The sequence below is a fragment of the Anas platyrhynchos genome, chromosome 19 (assembly GCF_047663525.1).
Source record: "Anas platyrhynchos isolate ZD024472 breed Pekin duck chromosome 19, IASCAAS_PekinDuck_T2T, whole genome shotgun sequence".
NCBI lineage: Eukaryota > Metazoa > Chordata > Aves > Anseriformes > Anatidae > Anas > Anas platyrhynchos.
In genome coordinates this window covers 3142763-3163023 of record NC_092605.1, presented here as the reverse complement: position 1 = coordinate 3163023, position 20261 = coordinate 3142763, and the positions used below count along the sequence as shown (strand labels likewise).

The window sequence follows — 20261 nt, the reverse complement described above, 5'->3', positions numbered from 1 at the left end:
AAATGATAGAGCAGGATGACTTTTAAATGTTTCAGCTTTTTTGATTGACAGGCAGTACTGAGGTGTGAAAAATGATGGAGATGCGACCAGAAGTTAAGCGTTGAATAATAAGAAAATTGCCATGAGGATTTACATGGAGGTGTCATTCTTCTCATTCCTCCAAGCCACTGCATAATGCCTTCCTTATACTTTCAAAGGTGTTTTCAGCAGTAGGAATAATAGTCTACCACGCTTCTAAAATCAACAAAAACACTATAATGAAGGGGTTAGGAGCCTCCAAACTAGACAGAGGTGATCAGTGACACAATGACAAGAAACTGCAAACCTTAAAGTTTGCAAAACGCTTGAAAATATTTTAAAACTCCTCATTTCCACTTTTCAGCTACCTTTGGGTCTCATTCTCTCTAAGCTTAACCAGAATTAAGCTACTTTCAAGAAATTTCATTGGACTACCATGTTTTTTCACACTGCATTCTTTGAGACTGCATTTATCAGGATCATCGGTAAATATATTGTTACATTATATTTCTAAAAATAAATGTGTGTTTTCTGCACATTTGTTTGCACACAGGGAGGTGTGTCCATCCTTGTGGGGTCTCCATCCTTGGAGATACTCCAGACATGAGTGGACAGGGTCCTGAGCAGCCCACTCTAAGTGACCTTGCTTTGAGCTGGTCCCTCCCAACCTCTCCAATTCCACAATTCTGCAGTCCATCAGAGAGAATCCTCTTCTACATGCCTTTTTAGTCATTTCTTGAGAGTCTTATAAAATACAAAAACTATATTATTCTGCTATCTGAACCTGAATAGCAGAAAATTTGTAAGACCCCAAAAGTAATATTTCATGCCTGTCAGACCTTGAGAAAGAGATCCTTTTCATTGCTAACTCCATTTTACCTTTTGTTTGTCATTTTTATACTATTGTTGTGCCTAATGACCATAATCCAAAGTCAGCCTGTCTGTGCCAGGCGTAGTTTACTGTCAGAACAAAAGTGGGTCTTGGTCCATTTGTTACAGATGGACTAATTCAAGCATTTCTGAATTTTTAAACAAGGGGCGAGGCAAATTGCTTTAATTGTTACAGTGGGAACAGCTAGGTAGCACAGGGCAAGGTAATAAATATCTAACCTAAATGTCATAATAAATTTTGTCAGGCTGAAATTTATTGGCCTGTAGAATAGTCTCAAATGGAAAAATTTGGAGACGTGTTTTTTTAAGCTAGGCATTGCTGTAACTAATACACTGTTCTCTTTATTGGGGAGAGATGGACCCAGTGACCAGACCTGGCATCCCTCTGTGCTTTCTGTGGCAGACACAACACATACATCATATGTCAGGGCTATTTGGCACAATAAAGGAGTTTCACCCTGATGTCTGAATTTCTTTACTTTTGTGGGTTTGAATCAAATCCCTAAAGTTACTTGAACATAGTTTTTTTCTAGCTCAGTATTAATAATAGGTCAATTGCAACTTTTCTTGTGGTTGTGTTGCTGACAGCATCCGTCTAATCTTACGCTCTGTGGCCTCTTGGAACATTCACTTTTAACACCCACACAGAGAAGATATTTCAAGAAATTTCCTCTGAAGTTTATACAAAGTAAACAGATTTTTTCTCTGAAAAGTACTGCACAAAGCAGATCTTTCTCCATCAATCCATGCTAATAGTCCCTTGCCTGCATTTCAGAATTCCTGTGCTAGTCTGGGGTCTTAACCCAGTAAAAGTTTTAAGTCTCGCTTTGATTATATTATTTGGTTCACTATTTAGTTATCTCTTTTAAAAAGTGACAAAACAGGATGTACACAAAATGGTGTAGGCTTCCATGCCTTTAAGTTGTCTTAATAATTCCTATGATTCATCACTTTTTCTCCTACTTCCTCACTGTTACACACCCAGACAAGCCAAATTTGTGCTAATTGCATCATGTAAATGATGATCTAAATTGCAAAACAGCTGATACCGCTGTATTCTGCCTAAAGAGGGTGTAAAGAGTTGCACCTATCCAGGTAATTTCTAACCTTTGGCCCACTGATCTCATTAAGAACAAATAGTGTTCCTTTTGATTGGTGTATTATCTTTTTTAGCATGTGTTTGTTTTTAGAAAAGAAATGTGGATATACCCACGTAGGTTTTACTCATAAGCTGCATTGTGCAGTAGGATCTTCAGGGCTAGTAAAACATAATAGAACTTTGAATTTATTTCTTTAAGTCCTTTTCCTCTTCCCCAGTGATTCTAGTACCTTCACTTGTAGAGTATTACTGCATCAGTCCTATCCTACTAGTAGGGTTGTTTTTTTGTTGTTTGTTTGTTTGGTTGTTTTTAAAAAACACCTTTTTAAAATAAATAAATGACTAACTGTGCCCTTAGCATAGTTTGATGTCTCCATGACAATGAGGAGCCCTTGCAAGCACATGAACATGCGTGCTGTTGTGTTCTCTCCCTGCACTGCTGTGTGCTCAGGTGTTTTCTGAATTAGACTGTATTTTCCTGCTACAGCAGCTTAACCTTGAGCTTGGACATGTACATTAAATTCAGTAACTCTCTGTATGTTTAAGTGCTTTGCTGGTGAGTTACTTACATGTCAGCACAAAATCCTTAAGGCTTATTTATAGATTTTTATTTGGTTCTGACTACCCACAGTGACAAAAAGGTGAAACCAGTACCTTTCAACAAGTCACGCGTGAACCATGCTAAAGGTCTGCTGCAAGGGCCCTGAACATTGAATCAGGTTCCCACTGCACTGCTGAACAGAGCATGTTCCTTTCAGCAGCTCAGAAACGTCACCATTAAGTTCAACATTTCAGCCCAGTATGTACATTTGGGCCTCTTTTTCTCTATGATATCGGGCTGTCTGTATCATTTTAGAATTTGAACACCACCATCCCTCTGTAAACTTGCAAAACTCTTCCAGTGCAGTGGAAAACTGGAAACATCCTATATTCTGAAGATCACAGATGTGCTTTGTTCTCACGAGTAAATATTTTGGAATGTCGTAGTGGAAATCTCTTCCAAATATGTTGCATTCAGCAATTTTTGTCATCTGCAGGCTTGCTATATTCCTTTTCTCTGTATGAGATTTCATGCTTGCTGGTGTGCAATATGTTCATTTAAAATGCTTAATTTGTGCAGCAGCGCTTGCCAATGCCATGTTTCGCCAAGCATAAGAACATGCAAAGTACATGCCTGTTACTGATGAGAGATTTAGCATGCTGTTTTCTTTTTAGATCATAGCTGAACTTAAGGCAACCATTTCCTCTCTGACAGAGGAGAACAGCCGGCTGCAGCTTGCCACAGAACAGCGGCTCCAGGAAGTTGTACAAAAGTTTGAAGATAAGAAGCAGCAGCTGATTACAGATAATAACAGAGCAATCAAGGTAATCTGGGGATTTTAGTCACTGATGCTACTAGCTGTTTTAGTGTAATTAAAAGTTCTGCAGCGGGCAGATGAATGCAGGTATCGTTCCTGTTCGCACGGCACTCGCTAATTCCATTCACTGGACCTTGACTTTGATGTATTGGATGACTCAGGCTCTTTCCTCTAGCTGATTGTACGCCTGCATAAAAAGTTTGGGTTTGGCAAGTCTAATCCATCCACTTCAGTCAAATACTTGAAACTTTCCTTTTCTCTTTCTTTTAATGGTGACTCAGATATTTGAACATATTTTCAGCACCTTTACTTGGTGCTTTCAGTACTTGGAAAAAAAGGTAAAAATACGAGGTTGGAGCTGCACCACCTGACAGCCAGCAGCATCACACCAGCTTTGGTTTGGTTTTCACAAGGCGATGGAAACTTTCACAGTTAAGGACACAATGAAGGAAAGTATGTTCCCAGTTCCACTGGAGACTATATTCAAAGTCTTTGGTAAATATGAATGGAATCAAGTATTTTTGAAATTATATTTATATATATATATATATATATATATTTTTTTTTAAGAAGCTTTAAGATACTGCTGGTTTTGAATACTCAGGTTGTGTCGCTGCTTTGACACCTTGATTCAGAGTGGCTGCAGATAATCCTGCTGGAGCAAGTAGAATTACAGTTTTTTTTAAACATTTTTTCTTTCAGAGTAGTGATGGGCAATGGAAGCTTTTTGAAACTGTGCAATCTGCTAGGGTTGAAAACAAAAACATTTCATTAAAATTGTGTAGAAGAAGGAAAATGCCTTTCTACTTAGTAAGGACATTTAGTAGTACCAAACAAAGAATTACTCTGTTAAATCTAAAAACTTGTGAAAAAATCTTAAATCAAGTCCTACAGTTTTTCTAACTTCTGAAAAAGAAACAATGGGAATTTTTACACGTTGAACCTGTCTGATGTCTAGTTATGGTACACTTAATGTTGTCCTCTGTATTTGAGTGATTTGCATAATGAAGTTAAGTTGACCTTACTATCTCATCATCTGGAGCGTGTTCTTTTTACTTCTTTTCATAAATCATTTAATAGTACTTTTCTCTCGAGGAACAAGTCTGCCTTTATTTTTGTTTGTTTATTGAGGAACAGAATTCTCTTTCTGACCATTCTTTAGTCTCGTCTGTCAAAGGTATAGACGTATAAATGCTACCTAAAATATTTTATCCAAATCGAATCAGTAGAGGTAGCTTTTATTATCTAGGATCTGCAAATAGAGCATAGTTAAGTCACATTGTTTGGGGGTACAGGTTGGGTTTTGCCACCTAGGAGATTGTGTTATTAGTTCTCCAGCTTTCCAGTGGCCGATGGGGTATACAGAAGCCCTGTGACAGTGGAGTAGTGTTCCATATAGTCAGAAATATGTTGATACTCAACAGTTATTATGTCTTATACCTCCTTGAGTTATAGATTTGAAAAACACGTTTCAGGCTGTTTGCCAGCTTTTTTTCTTAGCACCCGGTGCAAATGCTGCTGTTGAATTTATGGATTCACTAAACTAAATTACGTTTAGTGGAAGTAATTCAGCTGTTGATAACAGCAATTTTTGAACAGTAATGGTTATGGGTTGTATGAAATCCTTCCCCATGTAAATGTGTGTTCAGCTATTATAGGCTTAATTTAGACATTATGACTCAAAATATAATGAAATACATATAAACCTGGAGAATTCTGAACAATCTTTCTAATGTCCCAGTGAATTTTTAGCTCCAGTGCTCTAAGCATGTTTTCTAAGATTTGGTCAGCTTGGGAAAGAAATTGTAGGAGATATTATGCTTGGAGATCTTGAACTTTTTTTAGTATCATTAGTATTGTACTTGAAAAAAATCTTCCTTTAAAACCACTGACTTAATGGAAATGTACTGAAAGCCAGATATCCAAACAGAAAATCCTTAGGAAGGTGAACTGCTGCATATGCTTCTGGAAGCAGAAAGAGGTGTTTTTAACATTCAAACATTTAGGGCTTTTTGCTTTTTTTTTTTTTTTTTACGAACCACACATATTTTCTAGACGAGCATATGCAGAAATACTTGGCTTTTTATTATCCTGGGGCAAAAAAGTTGTTCTTGGTGAAAGTGGAATCCTAGATGTACTAGAGATGGGGAACAACATCCAACCCAGGGTAAGCTGAAGACCATGGGAGATGATTAAAGAAACGTCTAAGGACAAAGCAATTCTTAATATAGCATAAGCCTTTCTGAAGACTTCATATAAGCTATTGAAAAGACTGTCGTTGAAAAACAGGCATTTGCTAAATATAACATTGATTTAAACTAACATCGAGGAACAGATTGCAATATCCTTTCTATGGTATTGGGTGACTTCCTGTAAGACCTTCCAATTATTATTTCCTTTCAAAGGGAGAAATACATTTTTACAGAAACCAACTGGCTTTCGGAGAAGTTTCACGTTTAGTCAGTAAAGTGATATCCAGATGTGGATACCATAGTACATGATTTTGATGTTAATGCAAATTCCTGACTCTAAGTTGTTATTATTTCATGATTGTCTTGATTTTTTTAATAATATCTTAAGCATTAGTGAAAAAGAATAAATGAAACTTAAGAACGTTTTGCTTCTTTTGACAACCTAAAAATCCAATCTGAGCAACCCTTTTTGGCTTCAGATGGCCTCAATTTGGGTCAGTTTGAGACATGCTTAAAGTACTTGGCATTCTGTAGTGCGCTGTGATTTGTCTGGCCTAGGGCAAGTCAAAGTTTGGGCTGTCAGAGTCATAGAATCAGGATAAAAGTTTGGCTCAGGAACTTCCTTTTTTGTGGCTAATAAGGTAACTGGTTTGGATGCCATCAAATTACAACATCTAACAGCAAATATCTGAGTAGACGTGGTCTGACAAAGCGCTGAACAACTAGGTGACTCCTGCCACTGCCTTTTTGCTGTTGTTGAGTTTGAGCCTGTTGGGATTACGACAGTGTTGGCACAGAGAGCGGTCCCAGAAGCACAGCTCGCTGCTCACTGCCGGGTGGATATCTTTGCTTTGAACTTTCCAGGACTTGCACTCTTTGGAGCACAGTACAAGGCCGCTGCAATTGGCCTGGCATGGGGCAAACGCAGCACGGCTCACCTGGTCCCTGTGCCATGCCTCTCCTGTAATGTACTTACACTTCAAAGATTGGGAACCATTGGGTTAGACCGCAGGATTAGTTGAGAGCACAATTATATTCATGCCCTGCAGATGGTTGGAAAAGCTGCTTAAATTGCAACGTCTGTTAACCCATTTGTGCTGCTTTCTGCTGGCACTTCAGAAGGCACCTCTCAGTAAGGTTTTGGGTGCTGAACTCTTGAGAATGCCTATGCAGGAGCTGTGTTGGTGATGTAAGTGCTGTGTAAACTTATTAAGGCTAAATTTAAACTAGCTGTCTTGCATTGTGATAGCAATCTAGCCACAGCAACCCAGAGCTCAGCACACTCAAGTGGTCAGGGCATTTACCTAACTTTACTGCCGCTTTTGGCAGTGGTTACTGGCTGGACGCAGCTTTAGCATGAAGTTGATTGCATTGTAGAGATACCTTGAGGTTATTTATGAAATCCTAACTTTTCTTTTTCTTTCCTTTATGAAATCCATTTGGATTCTGGGATTGAAAGTGCTGCAGAACTGCAAAATATTCAGAGCGCTTTAATGTAGAAGTTGATGGCCAAGTGGGGACTCCACATCAAAAAGCAGATTCTGGAAAGAAATGGATGATGGAGAGCATGCAGTGACAAACCCACAACAGAAAAGGGAGAGAATGATGCTTTTTTGCCAGAGGAACCACATTTGTTGTTTGGCTCACATTACTGATTCTAGGATTCTGTTATATCCCCTGAATTAACACCAAAATTTCATTAGCAAAACATGTTTTGAAGATGACATATTTCAACACTTTTTTTGTCAGCCAGATGATGATCAGATTAATTCTGTTAATAAATAGAACTTAAAAGATTTCTAGGAAAGAATGTCATATAATAATGTCCCCCTTTGTGTGAAAAATTTTGAAACAGTTGTTTTTCTTTGTCAGGTTTTAAAATATTGAGGGGGAAAAAAATCAATAGTGTGTTTTATAGCTGTAACAAAAAAAAGGAGGAAACTTTTGGTTTTAAATTGTTCAGACTAATGTGCTCATCAACATCATCATATATTTGTCAGATGCTGCCATACCTTGGAGCAAGAAAATCATTTCCTCTATGCAAAGGCTGGGCTGAGGGTTTATCAACACGGTGAAATTTCTCGGTGCAGCTAGACCAAAATATTCTGCTATAGGTATACGTGAGTCAGCCTTCATGTGGGGTACTCGGTTTCCTTTATTCTGGAATGCTGTTTCCACTGGGGAGGCAGGGGGGCTGCAGGGTTGTTGCTCTGTTTTGGCATGCTGTGCCAGCAGATTTCCCTATCAGGAGAGCGTGTGGACTCCTGGGCTCGGTGCTCTCCGCTCTGCCCACATCCTGCAGCACCAGGGCTGCATGCCCTTCTTCTTCGGTTTGCTTAATCCCCCTTCCCTTTCACGTTTGGTTCCAGCTAAAAGTAAAGCAAATCATTTTAAACCTTGGGATGTTCAAAGCATTCAGAACGTTTCTTTAAGGGCACCTGATATCTTTGTTTCCAGGAAGTAGTTAGCAAAATATACCAATGGAATTTACAAGCCTCTCTAAAATGCAGTATATCAGCAAAAATGGTCTTACGAATTTTGTGAACAAACTACTTTTAGGTAGGTTTTATTATTAGCAAATTCCACTTGTAATTACAAATAATATTTAGTGTTCAAACAAAAAGTATGTCAGAGCTTTGAAACATTAACTGAGTGACTGCAGTCCTGCAAAAGTATTTAGCCTGTTGTCCTCAGAATACCTTTTGGAGCACCACTATTGTACTTTGCAATTGCCAATGATGTTTTTAATAAGAAATAACTAATTACATTTTCTTGGTTTTAAAGTCCCAAGCAAAGCTAGCTGTCAGTGTTTTAGATGTTTTATTAATGCTTATGAAGGGAGAAGATACATCAGAGAGCATACAACCTAAATTGACCTGATTTGGAGTACAGAAAAGGAGCATTTTTGATCCTGTTGTAGAAATGAGACAGTGGAACGCAGAGCCTTGCCTTCGTCCAGGCTTTGTGGCAAAGCTAGAGATTAAATCCAGCTCCTGAGCTCCAGATCAGTGCCTCAGTCCCTTCTGTGAGAACATTTTCAGGATCCAACCGGCAACAGAACTGTGCAGTGCTCCACGGTTGGAGTGGGTTTTGGAAATGAGATAGCCCAGCATTAAAACCGCATCTAACAAGTACACTTGCAGTCTGGTCAGACCCCTTCGAGAAAGTCAGGCCAGTTCAGTTCTTTTTGTTAAGGCTGCTGACAAGTTTCCAAGCTGTGGAAAATAAAGGGGGAACAATTTACATGTTCAGCATTTTCTTTGTATTTTCAGCAGGAAGACTGCAATGGCTATCTGTTCAGAGGGCTACGGCCATGTGTAACTGATAGCGCTGAGAGCATTAATTAGGAAAAAAAAAAGACTGAAAGCTTGGTGTAAACTAAAAACTGAAACCTAAACCTTAAGCTGCAGTGAAGACATGCTACTGCAGTGACTTTCTGTCAGGTGAGTCTTGACGTGCTCCCTTCTGCAGCACTCGTTGATGCTGTAGGGGTAGCTCTTATGATCTAGGCTGCCATCGAATAGCTGCCTAATAAACTTTTGCCAATGAGACTCACATCATTTATAAATATTTCAGGAGATTTTAGTGTAATTTTTATTTTAATTTAGATGACTATTTTGAAGCTAACAGTGCCTGTAAAATGATGTCAGCGTTTCATTGTTGAAGCTGACACTGACTCGGGTCTTATAAGACATCTGGCCAGAACATGCATTACAGTTTGTGATGGTTCGATGGCCGCAGACATGCCAAAGTCTGTCAGTCACTGAAGATCTTCAGAGCTGGGTATGTCACGAAGTTCTCCAGAGGGATCTCAAATCCATCTAATTGCCTTTGAGGCTAAGCATTAGCATCCTAAATCATTTGGCATGGTGAAATAAAGAGTTTTAAGGGACTATCTTGATGTTAAATACATTTAGTCATTTTTCATGGATCTCTATTTCTTTGTTGCTGCCTTTAGTCTATAATAATAGTAATAACTCTGCAGTGTCTTTTATTAGCAGGGAATTACAAGGCAGCAACAAAAAATTCTGTACCTTAGCATTGTAAAGTAGTCATGAAAATTTACCATGCAAATAACATTATCTTGCTCATAATTTCCTGTATCCTGTTTGATCAGCAAAGGAAGTCAGGTCTTCCAAAAGGATAGGTAAATTAAATCTGCAGGGCTTTTATGGTTTTACTTTCTCTTCTACATGGGGTCCAAGCTCTGAAGTACCTGTTTTTCAGTCTTTTTTTATGTGAATACTAGTTTCACACAAATTCAGCCCGTAAGAGGAATGAGGGTTTAGCCCCAAGCTTATTGACTGCTGCTTGTGTTTTGTCTCTTGATTCCATTACATGGTTATCTTTAAAAACCTGTATCAACACAATCATAAATGGTAATAAAAATAGGTTTACCTTTTTGTTAAACAGTTATTAATAGCAACTGATTTAAAAAAAACCAAAACTCTCCTTTTCATAATCATATATCTTTTTCTGTTGCCACAAATTATTTCATTGTTTGAAGCATAGTACCTTCTCTTCAAAATTACAGGGTTTCAGATGTTTAGCCAATCAGGCAATCTGAGTGGCTGAGCATCTGTAAGTACTTTATAATATCTCTGACATGCTTTGTGAGACAAAGAATTGAGTCATCTTTTTTTCCCGCAGCAAGCTTTGCACTCTGGCATTTTTCTCGACTTTTCATGTCTCAACACATTGAAGAACTTACCATGGCCAACAGCAAAATCATACTTACAAGTTTTATAAAAGACTAGAACTAGTGCTTGCCTAGCCTCTGAACTGCAGTCCAATTTTATCCAGCAGGTTTAGAAGTTTAGATTTTTCCTACTCTGTTGTCTTCAGTGTTTTGCTTTCCCTGCAGAAGGCACTTTGCTGCATGAGGTCCTCGTTCTTCTTTCTCAGCCCTAAAGGGAGGCCACCTTACATCTACCAGTCTCCAAACTATGGAATGAAAGGTTCCATAAATGCATAACAAAGTATAAAATCTCGTATAGCTAACCTATCAGTTCCTTCTAATGAGCTGGACTACGGTAATTTTGCACTGGGAAAATGGCAAAAAGGAATTCAAAGCAAGCCATAAAATCACTGTTTTTGACTGACTGAACTGGATTAATAACACTGAATGGGGTCCTAGGCTGTGAGAAAGGTACAGAAAAAAACAATTAATGAGTGTTAAATAATACCAACATAAGCCTGTGCAGTTAATAAAGAGCAGAGGATGTTTTTTCTCTGCAATATAAGAAATTGTAAATTAGCTTTTTTTTAAAGCTGCCATGACAGTTACAGTTTACTGTACTGTTTCATTTCAAAGACGCTTTCTCTCCAAAGAGCACAGGGACTTTTATGAGGAGGAGAAAGTGGTGCTTAGGGAGACAGAGCTGGGGAGATATCCAGAAGTTACAAGGCAGACTGCCTGGGAGGAAGAGCCTGCGCTCAAAAGCCTGGGACTTTACTCAAAGAGGAGAAAAAAAAAAAAAAAAAAAAAAAAAGATAAAGATAAAAACAAGTGTCTAATGTCCTCCAAACGCAGGGCATCTGTAAAACAGTCTGTGCATAGGACTGTGTAGACTTTCCAAGGGCTGTTCTTTGTTCCAGTTCCAGTGAGTTCCTGGAACGCAGCCTCCTTCCCTGCTCCTGGAACAGCCTTGACTGCAGGGCTTCTCCAGCAGTGTAGGTGGAAACACAATATGTGTGAACTATATATTCAACCAACAAAAGATTGCTGGGGAAAATGACATCTTCAAAGCAAACCTTCCATAGTCCACAAACATTTATGACTCTGTAGTAAAGATTTTAAAGCCTGGCACAGTAACACAAGTTGCGGGGTTTGGCAAACAGAGATCTGGGGATGCAGACCTGGTCTACTTATCAGCATATATTTCCCTAAGATATCTTTCTGATGGTGTGGCTGATCCCAGGAGTGAGATGAAATAGCAACAGAATGCATTGGCTTATCCCAGCCTGCCGACATGATTTCCAGTATTTGTGTAAATATTTTTCCCAAAGCTGTATGTTCTTATACAGTTTGCTATCGTTTCTGTACTAATCGTGGTGCTAGCTGCTGCAGGGATATCAGCAGGAGAGAGCCACCGAGGATTTCAGCTTTATACATTAAAATGTTCTTGCCAAAATTATTATTGACTTTAGAAATCTTCAGATTCCATTTACAATTTTCTGCTGGCTCTCCAGTTTTGCATGTAGCTCTGAAACTCTAGCAGATCAAATATCAGAGTATTTTTAAAAAATGACTAGAAAACACTTTTGAATGGCAGATCACAGGAAAATAGAAATCTGCTTATTAAATTTTCCAATTTTTTGCATAATAGTTGAGCCTTTCTTAAAAGTAACAAGAGAAACCTGGTGAATCTGATAGCTGTGCAGGGTAACCATTTATCTGTATTTAAAGGCAGAGTAGCAGTAGAATTGAGGGGTCAGCAGCACTCACAATTTTTGGAATGTATTGCCTTTGTTTTCTATAAAGTGTTGTTTTCCATACAAATGAAAATATGTATAGTTTCCCGAGCAGTAAAAGATTAGTTACAAAAAAAAAAAAAAAAGACTAAAGGAAAGCAGCCAAAGCTGCCATATATTTGCCACTTTCTTGCATCAGTGGAGTTGAGAATAAAGGAACTTTCCAAGTTACAGTACTGTACTTGAAAAGGAAAAAAGTATGTGAGGACTTTTATCTGCGTATTCAGTAGATCAGATGGCAAACTCACCCAGACAGCCTAGCAGGGGAGCAACTTCTGCTTTCTCAGTAAGCTCTGCATGGTGTGAAGCAGCACCAAGTACATCAAAAGACACAAATATGCATTGAGTGTAAAGTTTGGGGTTTTAAAAACATCTGTCTAATTAGCACAACTTACATATTTGCAAGCTCTAGCTCCAACTTTCTCACAGTTTCAAGCTCAGCAGAAGTGGCTTTTTCATCTATCTCACAAATTTGTGTAAGAGGTTAAACCTACAAATACTGTCACCAAACCTGACCCTTCCAAACCTAGATATAAACCTATCTTGTTTCCTTCCAGCATCAATCGTTCTATTGTGCCCTGCTAGAAAATGTATGCTGGAGCAGTTAGCCAAATTTTTTCTGGAAGAACCAGGTCATTTTAATTGAATGTTATTATCAGCCAGTTCTTGTGGCTTGACATGGATTCAAAATGAAGCAGTTCATCTGCTTAAAGAATGCGTAGGCATGAATATAATAACTTCAGTAAGTTTTCGGATGCCTTCATCCCAAGGGAAATTGGTTTGACTTGCCCTTCAGTGGAAATTTTATGTACTATTGGCATCCACGATAGTACTAGAGTCCAGAAACAGAAGATATTCTATTCCTGTATATCATATTTTGCCCCTTTTCCCATTGAAATTTGTACTGTAAACGCTTTTGTTTAGGCCTCATTCACCTTGCTACCCTGCAGTTGAAAGAAAACTGTATGCATTCATATAGTACACATAAGGCAAAAAACTACGCTGGTTTCATTGACAATCTGCATTATTCTTTGAGCCTTTTGCATGCTGCATCTTGCACTGGCGTTTGGGAGGTCTTCCCTAGGAATGGTGTACTGTTACTGATTCAAGCACCTCCCACATCGTGTTGATTCTTTTCATTGATGAAGAGGATTCAATTCAATAAATATCATATTTGTTAAGCCTTGAAAACATGCATTAAGACTAGACTTGAGGTTGAAGCTTGAAGAGAAGACTGGAAACCTCAAGGCTGAAGCTTTTTCATAAGCTCTTTCTTCTGTGCAGACATCAGGAGATTTGTATCTTTGACCTCTTCAGAAAGCCTGAGGTCGTCCATTGAGGAGACTATTTCATGGGGCTTAAAGAATTCACCTGTTTTCTTCTTCAGGAGTCTATCTACTAAATTTATTCCCAGGAAACTGAAACGAGTGTTGCCTAAAGGATAAGATTTAGGACTCTCAATGAACTTCTTGGCAAAAGTTCCCTTTGCAACTGCCAGATAAGAAAGGGCTGGAAAAGCAGTAAAACAGAGATTAGTCAAGCACAACAAAACCCGCAGTCCTCTGACACAACCACTTTTTAACTTCTTCCGTTACTAAAACTGCTGCTGCTTATTTTTAGTTCAAGCTTTCACGGCACTGAAGTCAATAACTTCAATTGGCAATATGTTAATGATTATGAAGCAAAATCATTCACCACTGGTGCACGTTTGTGTTTGAATCCGATCCCCAGATACACCAGAACCAGTTACCTGCGGTTAAGGTACCTGCTGGAACTGCCTTCACAAGCTTGGCCAACCACTCGCAAGAACCCAAAATCTGGATTTCTAATGTTTCTCCTGCATTTGGCACCCCAGGAGAGCCGTATCCTCAGTGAAAACACTGGATTGCCAATTACAAAGAATTCATTAAGAGCTGTTGAAGTTCAAAGCAAAAAGGCCAGTTCCTCGCAGGTCAGGGCAACACTTTGAATGGTTCCTCCTTTGCCTGCAGCAGCAGCTCTTCTCCAGAACCTGTTTAGGTTTCTGCCAGGACTGTTGGCAAGGGAAGAGTCACATCAGATCAACTCATGAGTATTCTTAGGCTGGAAACTTCTGCCCTGAACATGCCATTTTCCTGGCCCAGCACAGCACATGATCTGGGTTTCAAACCTGTCCGAGTCAGCTTTGGAAGACAAAACATTCAGTGTACCTTTAACTCCCTTTTTTTGGGATCTGCCATAAAGTTGTAGCACAGTTTTGCACCAGGATTTGCTCTCACTTTAGAGCATCTCTAAGGAATAATGCTTGCAGGGAAGGGGAAGAAAGCATTGTGGGCTCGTGTTCAGGTTATTTGTGAATCAAAAATGAATGGCTTGACATCCTTCGAGGGCCAGGTCACGCAGGACAACACAAAACAGTCCCTTCTGGGAAACAATTAGTTGGGGCATGTTGGGGTATTTTCCTCTGTATTTTCTACGTCACTGCTTGGGGACTGCCATGAGTACCCCCGTGTGTTCTGCCATGTTCCACATTGGCCTTCTTATTCCTGGTGCCATGGGGACTCTCTTCTCACCCAACATCCACCCTTCCACCAGCAGAATCTGAACTGGAAGAGGCCCAGGAAGAGGATGTGCTTAGTCAAGGAGGGATGGTGCCTGCAGGTGACTGTCCTACCCGCGGCACGCACGCCAGGAGCCCCGGGCGCTGTCTGTGCTGCTCTTGTTCCAAGCTTGTTATGTAAGAGAGGGCGAAAGTACAAACAAGAGAAAACTGAACATGAAAAGTGAGTTTGTTTACTTACGAAGAAGCTTGGGAGCGTCAGAATGAAACTGGATAAATAAAAATTCGGGCTACCAAATGTGAGATGCCTGCAGGAACACCTGCACGGCTTGGACCAAGCTGACTTTTGCAGGTGGCTTGAAGGAGAAATCTAAAATACGCATAGGCTCTGTCTGCCTTCAGAAAAAGCCTTGCTTTTCTGGGTATGAGTATATTTAAATCCCTTATTTTTTTGTTTCTAGCATGAGTATTATTTGTATTCTTTGCAGCTTTGCACTTGTAACTCAGCAAGGTAAAACAGCAATTACCAAGGGAAGGGAAACAATTTGAATCATATCAGTGGCTTTTAATTGTTTGCATACCTGTAAACACCTTTGACCACAGCTCTGCTCTAAGCTCCAACGAGCAACTCACACCTGATGTTTCATCTTCTCACTCCTACCAGAATAACACATCCCACCTGCTTACATCTGTGTCAATCCAAAAAGCAAGAAAGAAGAAAATGTGAAGTGATCGATTGGCAAAGAAAACAGTGAGGTCCAAGTTGTCACTGCTGATGTTTATGCCTTCCTCTAGTGTTAAATACTGCCTTTTTCTTGCTAATGCCCTCTACTAGGTCTCCTCTACATCTTAAATAGCCTGAAATGTGCATTTGCAAGTCAAGTTTGACGTTGCTGCAAACTCATTTGCTGGCACCTGTCTCCAATAAGCCAGCCTCCTTCCCAGATGGGCAAAGGCTGCTGCGCCTCCTCCGTCTGTAACGTGCTGTTTGTGAAGCATCTGCAGAGGACAAGCTTTTTTTTTGCTCCCTTATCTGATCCTAAAGCTAGATCGAGATTTACATGGCTTTAACAATATTGGAATTCTGAGTTCCTTCGTACTTCATCATATATTGTTTTTCCTGCAGTTTATGTCTCATTTGTGGGAAGGGATAGCTTTCTGAGTGTGCGTGGAGGAGCTGGAAAGCTCTGCTCTTTGTGCTGCGTAGGTCTAACGAGAGCCGTTAGTGTGTAACTGCCCAAATGAGAAACCGGTGGTGCTTCAGAACTTGATCTGTTTTCTGTTATTTTTAATGCTTTTGCATTTTAAAAATGTCATCTATATAAGAATATTTGGAACTACTTACATATTAAAAAAAAAAAAAAAAAAAAAGAAAGAAAAATGAAAAGAGCCTGCCTTCCTTTTAGACGTGCCAAGCAGGTTTGGCAGTCCTTCACTTAGCATTGAGCGAGCGGTGCTCAGCCATTCAAGCTCTTGTAGCCTTTTCTACCTGCACAGAAATGTTCTCGCCAAGCATTTCTGAAACCAGAAGAACGTTGGTTTGAGATATTTTCCTCGTTCAGAGCATTTTGGATGACGACTGTAGGATAGAGGGGGTTTGAAGGTTGTCAGTCAGAGGCCTGAAAGTCTTCTAGAAGATAAACCACAAATGGGTGTGGGTGCAAGGAAAATAGCAGTGGCTGTACTGTGTCAAACCAGAGTCCATCAGGCTCAGTTTTCTGATAGCAGACACCCAGGAAAGATGATAAGAACAAGCTGAAGGTTTAGGGGCATCTCCTCAATGTACTCTCTGGCAGGATGTGGTTAAGGTTGCTGCTGAGCCAGAGGTGATGTCTCACTGAATCTTGGCTGGATTTCTGTTCTGGGGGTCTGGGAGGTCGCTGTGCCCATGGTGGTCTGAGACAAAGCATTCCTTATTTATGGTTTCTGGGTTTGGTATATCATTTTGAGATGGTGAGAACTAGACATAAATAGAGTTGAAGGTACAGGCACTGCAGTGGCACGACATTTTCCTCTACTTCTGTAGTTATTGGTCAGGTTGTTTTTGTATCTTAGTGATGTGTTTTTCATAAATTCATCTCTAATGTGGAAAACACCTAACAGTATCAACAAAGCGAGAGGAGCTTGGGCTTAAATGTATGAAAGTTGCCTAGAATTAAGAATTGTCTTAATGAATTCAAATCTGCTTTAGGCCACGTGAGGAATAAAGGCTGATGGAGAATCCAGAAACACCTGTAGAGAGCAAGGGAGTAAAGTGGAAAGGTACCACTTCTGACAGAAGCCTTTGGGCTTTCTTGATCCTTTCATCCTTTATCCTTTCATCTTTGTTTTCCTTGTAAATCACGTTTCAACCAGGCACCAGTGCACCAAGTAGCCTGTACAATCTTCAGCCCATCAGCAATGTAACGCAAGCCACATTTCTGCCTGTAAGTGGCACTGATTCTAAATCCACTCACTCTGTTATTGAGAGGTGAGAGATTGAACCATCGAGGGTATTTTAACTGCCTTGTCACGATCCTGTGCAGTTTCTTGGAAAGGAAGGCAGGGGGATATCTGAGGATACTGGTTAGGGTCACAAGTAACAAAAATTTCTGCTGGGTGGCACCAAGGTCACCTCCCTTCCACATGTGACTTTCCTGCCACTACAAAAAGGTCAGCTAATTGAATTAGCACCGTCTTTCAGCCATCATTCAGCTCAAAACTGGGTCAGTAACACTTAACCAAGAAAAAAACAAAGTCAAAACTGCATTGAAATCAGATCTGCTGTGTTATAAGTGTGGTGAGTGCTCTTGACATCCCACAAAAAAATACCTTCAGCACAAATAGCTTCGGCAAGTCTTTTTCCCCTCTTGTCCTCTTCCTAGTTCACCTATATGTACGTTGTGCCTAATTTGACCAATATTGGTGAAATTATCAAAAAATCAAGTGGAGGTGCTTGCAGTATGACCAGCCAAGCAGTTGCAGTGATGGGTGCAGCAGTGCTCTCTGCCCTTTCTATCTGACCTGACCAGAGCCAGCTCAGAGGGGGCACAGCTCTGCTGGGAATCTGCAGGCAAAATCCCTTCAATATGTACCATCCAATATGCATTCTGCACATTTTTATATAAGCCAAATATCTGTTGTAAGTGATTGCTTTTAATGAAAGCATGGCCCATACATTTAAGCTACCCAAATTCTTAGTTTTTTATTGATGGTTCCAGCAAAAAAACTTAAACTTTAGCTCCAAACTTTAGAGCTGAAGAAATACAGTGGTGGGTACTCCCAGTAAAGGATTTATGTAGGAGAGAGAGTAAAATGCTTTGAATAAAAAGGTAACAGAAACACTTAAATAGGTTGGGGAGCCTTACATTGTTCTTTGCTATGTGTGCCTGTGTCAGTTCCCCTATCTAAAATATTTTGTATGAATATTCTGGAGCTCCAAAATGGGAGGAAAAACTTCTAAAGAAGCTGGGATAGATCTTAAGCCATGTCTAATTTTTTGAAAAAATATGAATGTAAAGGATTTTAGAAATGTTTAAAATCACTGGCATTAGGACAGCAAGCATCTCTGTCATAACGTCATACGATTAAACTAGATCAGAAACATTCTGGGATGTTCTGATCACTTCTATTAATGCATCTTTTAGAAAGTATAAAGTCAGTGCTCTGTAAAACAGATACTTGAAAAACAGTTTTTGTTTTCCTCAGGCTAGTGAGATTAGAGTTTCGTAATCTGTTTGACCAGCTGCAGAGGATGTTCTTTTTCATTTTTTTCTTTTTAAGTAAATGAGCTTCATCTCAACACGATTAAAAAAAAAAAAAAAAAAAAAAAGCTTCAAAAATGTTCAGTTTTTGCATATACATTTAAATAGGAGCAATTGCACTATCATGTCTAGTTGCAAATGTAATTGGGTTGGAGGTCTTTTTTTTTTTTTTTCAGAACTTTGAATGAAAGTTTCTAAGTTCCAAGCGTACATCCTCCTCTGTCAAAAACCATCCTGTTTTTGGCTCAAAGACATCATTTTAGAAGATATTACTTTGTTGCCTTTCACATCTTACATGTATTGAATGTGCAGGCACTGGTGAGTCAAGCTAGCTCTTGTTCAGTTCAAAAAGCAGTGGTTTGCCTTGTGAGCTAATATTTTCGATTAATGTTACTTTGAAAGGTATAAAGACATTATTAGCTCTCTTCTGTGTTGGTGTGTGTGCGTGTGTGTAAGGGAATGTGTGTTATTTTCTGTAATGGGGAGAATTCCAGCAGTATTGGGCAGCCTGCTGGCTCATTGCACAAAATAAATAGTTTTTCTTTTGTTCTTACCGGGAATCAGATTAGCCTATTGATTAGAAATGTCTCGGCCTTTCATATTTACTTTTAAAAAAGAGCATAGCAAAATAAGATGATTTGTAAAGCCTGCTCAAAATGTTTATATTACCAGCTCTTCATGCATCTGTGACAAGGAATGCACTGCAAGGAGACATTCGGAGAGCACCGGGGGGCTGCTGAAACCCTGATCGGGTCTCCAGGTGTAAAGTTTCAGGACACTCACTTAAAGTGGCAGTTTGGTGATAAACCGGGTTGGGAATGAAGCCCCCGGCAGTGAGAAGATTGCCTTATTCAGCAAGCGATTGATAAATATGCTTTATCATGAGTCAGATGTTCAGGAAACTCTGCTAGATCCCCTGGTGTTTGTTTTTGTAGAGTAAGAATACAGCAAACAGCAAACCCAGATGTTTTACTTGATAATTTGTATGCACAATAGCAATTTTTCACTAGCATAACATCTCCACTGATGCGACGTTTTAGATGTTCCTATGACATAGCATCAAAAATTCAAGAAGTAGGCTGAAAATGTTGAAGCCAAGATGTCAGATCTTCGCAGGAAACCTGCTATCGGAGTGGCAGACTCCTCGCCGTTTCCTTTGATTGCTAAGTTTTTAATAAAAAGCAAATTAAAAAATGAAGATTGTCTCGTGGCTCAATTAGGCGTAGCAGGTATCTCTGTTCAACGCTGGCATTCGGCATGTCAGGCAGTAACCTGACTGAGGATGTTTTATTTCGTATAATAGTCTCAAAATCAGACTGAAAGGTTGACTTAAAAAAATACCTGAGGTATTTTCTGTGTGCTCCGAGGCTGATAACAAACTCTGCAGTTCCCTTTTTAATAACTAGGGGGGAGCTAGGAAACTTCAAAAGGTTCGTGATAAATGTTTTTGACAATGCGTCAGCTGAACATTAGGCAGAATCTTGGTAAATCCCCTCATAAGTGGTTTAAAATGGAGTTTTGAACTTTCCCTTCATAAGTGTGTGCTTAAGATGTCATGGTATCTTTGGGTTTAAAAGATTCGTTTTATCTGGTGTATGCGAACTGTCGGTGTTTCTGTCTACACCTCCAAGAGTGAAAGGGGGAAAAAGTTCAGCCGCTCTCCTCGCAGCAGCCGGGGCGCACGCAGGTGCTCTTGGCCATGAGACGAACATCGGCAGCAGAAAAGGAAAAACCAAACGAGATTCTCCAGGTAAATCTTACAGTAAATCTCCCCAGCTGACAGGGTTTCAGAATGACCTCACTGCGACAAGCTGAAAACTTTCCGGTAATAGACCAAACAATGCTTGCACATGGCAACTGCTTGTTGGGTTTTGTGGTTCATTGAGAAAGCCAGATGAAAGCAAGTTTATTGCTGCTCTTTGAACCTCGCCTCCCGCCGTCCTGTCA

General features: G+C 39.7%; 1 protein-coding gene across 6 annotated transcripts in view; it reads left to right on the top strand.

Annotated features, from left to right (window-relative positions):
• CEP112 (centrosomal protein 112) overlaps window positions 1–20261 on the top strand; it is a 163013-nt gene that overhangs the window by 116650 nt on the left and 26102 nt on the right. For 4 of the 6 annotated variants that reach the window (XR_011804176.1, XM_072025834.1, XM_027471327.3 and 1 more), the window contains one exon: window positions 3224–3373. The exons of 1 other annotated variant lie outside the window; for it this stretch is intronic. Coding sequence is in view for 4 of the 5 variants with exons in the window: in XM_072025834.1 (XP_071881935.1) it covers window positions 3224–3373 (150 nt within the window). In the remaining variant the exon portion in view is untranslated. Of the gene's footprint in view, window positions 1–3223; window positions 3374–7017; window positions 7356–20261 lie in introns of those variants that run through there. One more of the 6 variants, XM_072025830.1, reaches the window with a different exon arrangement.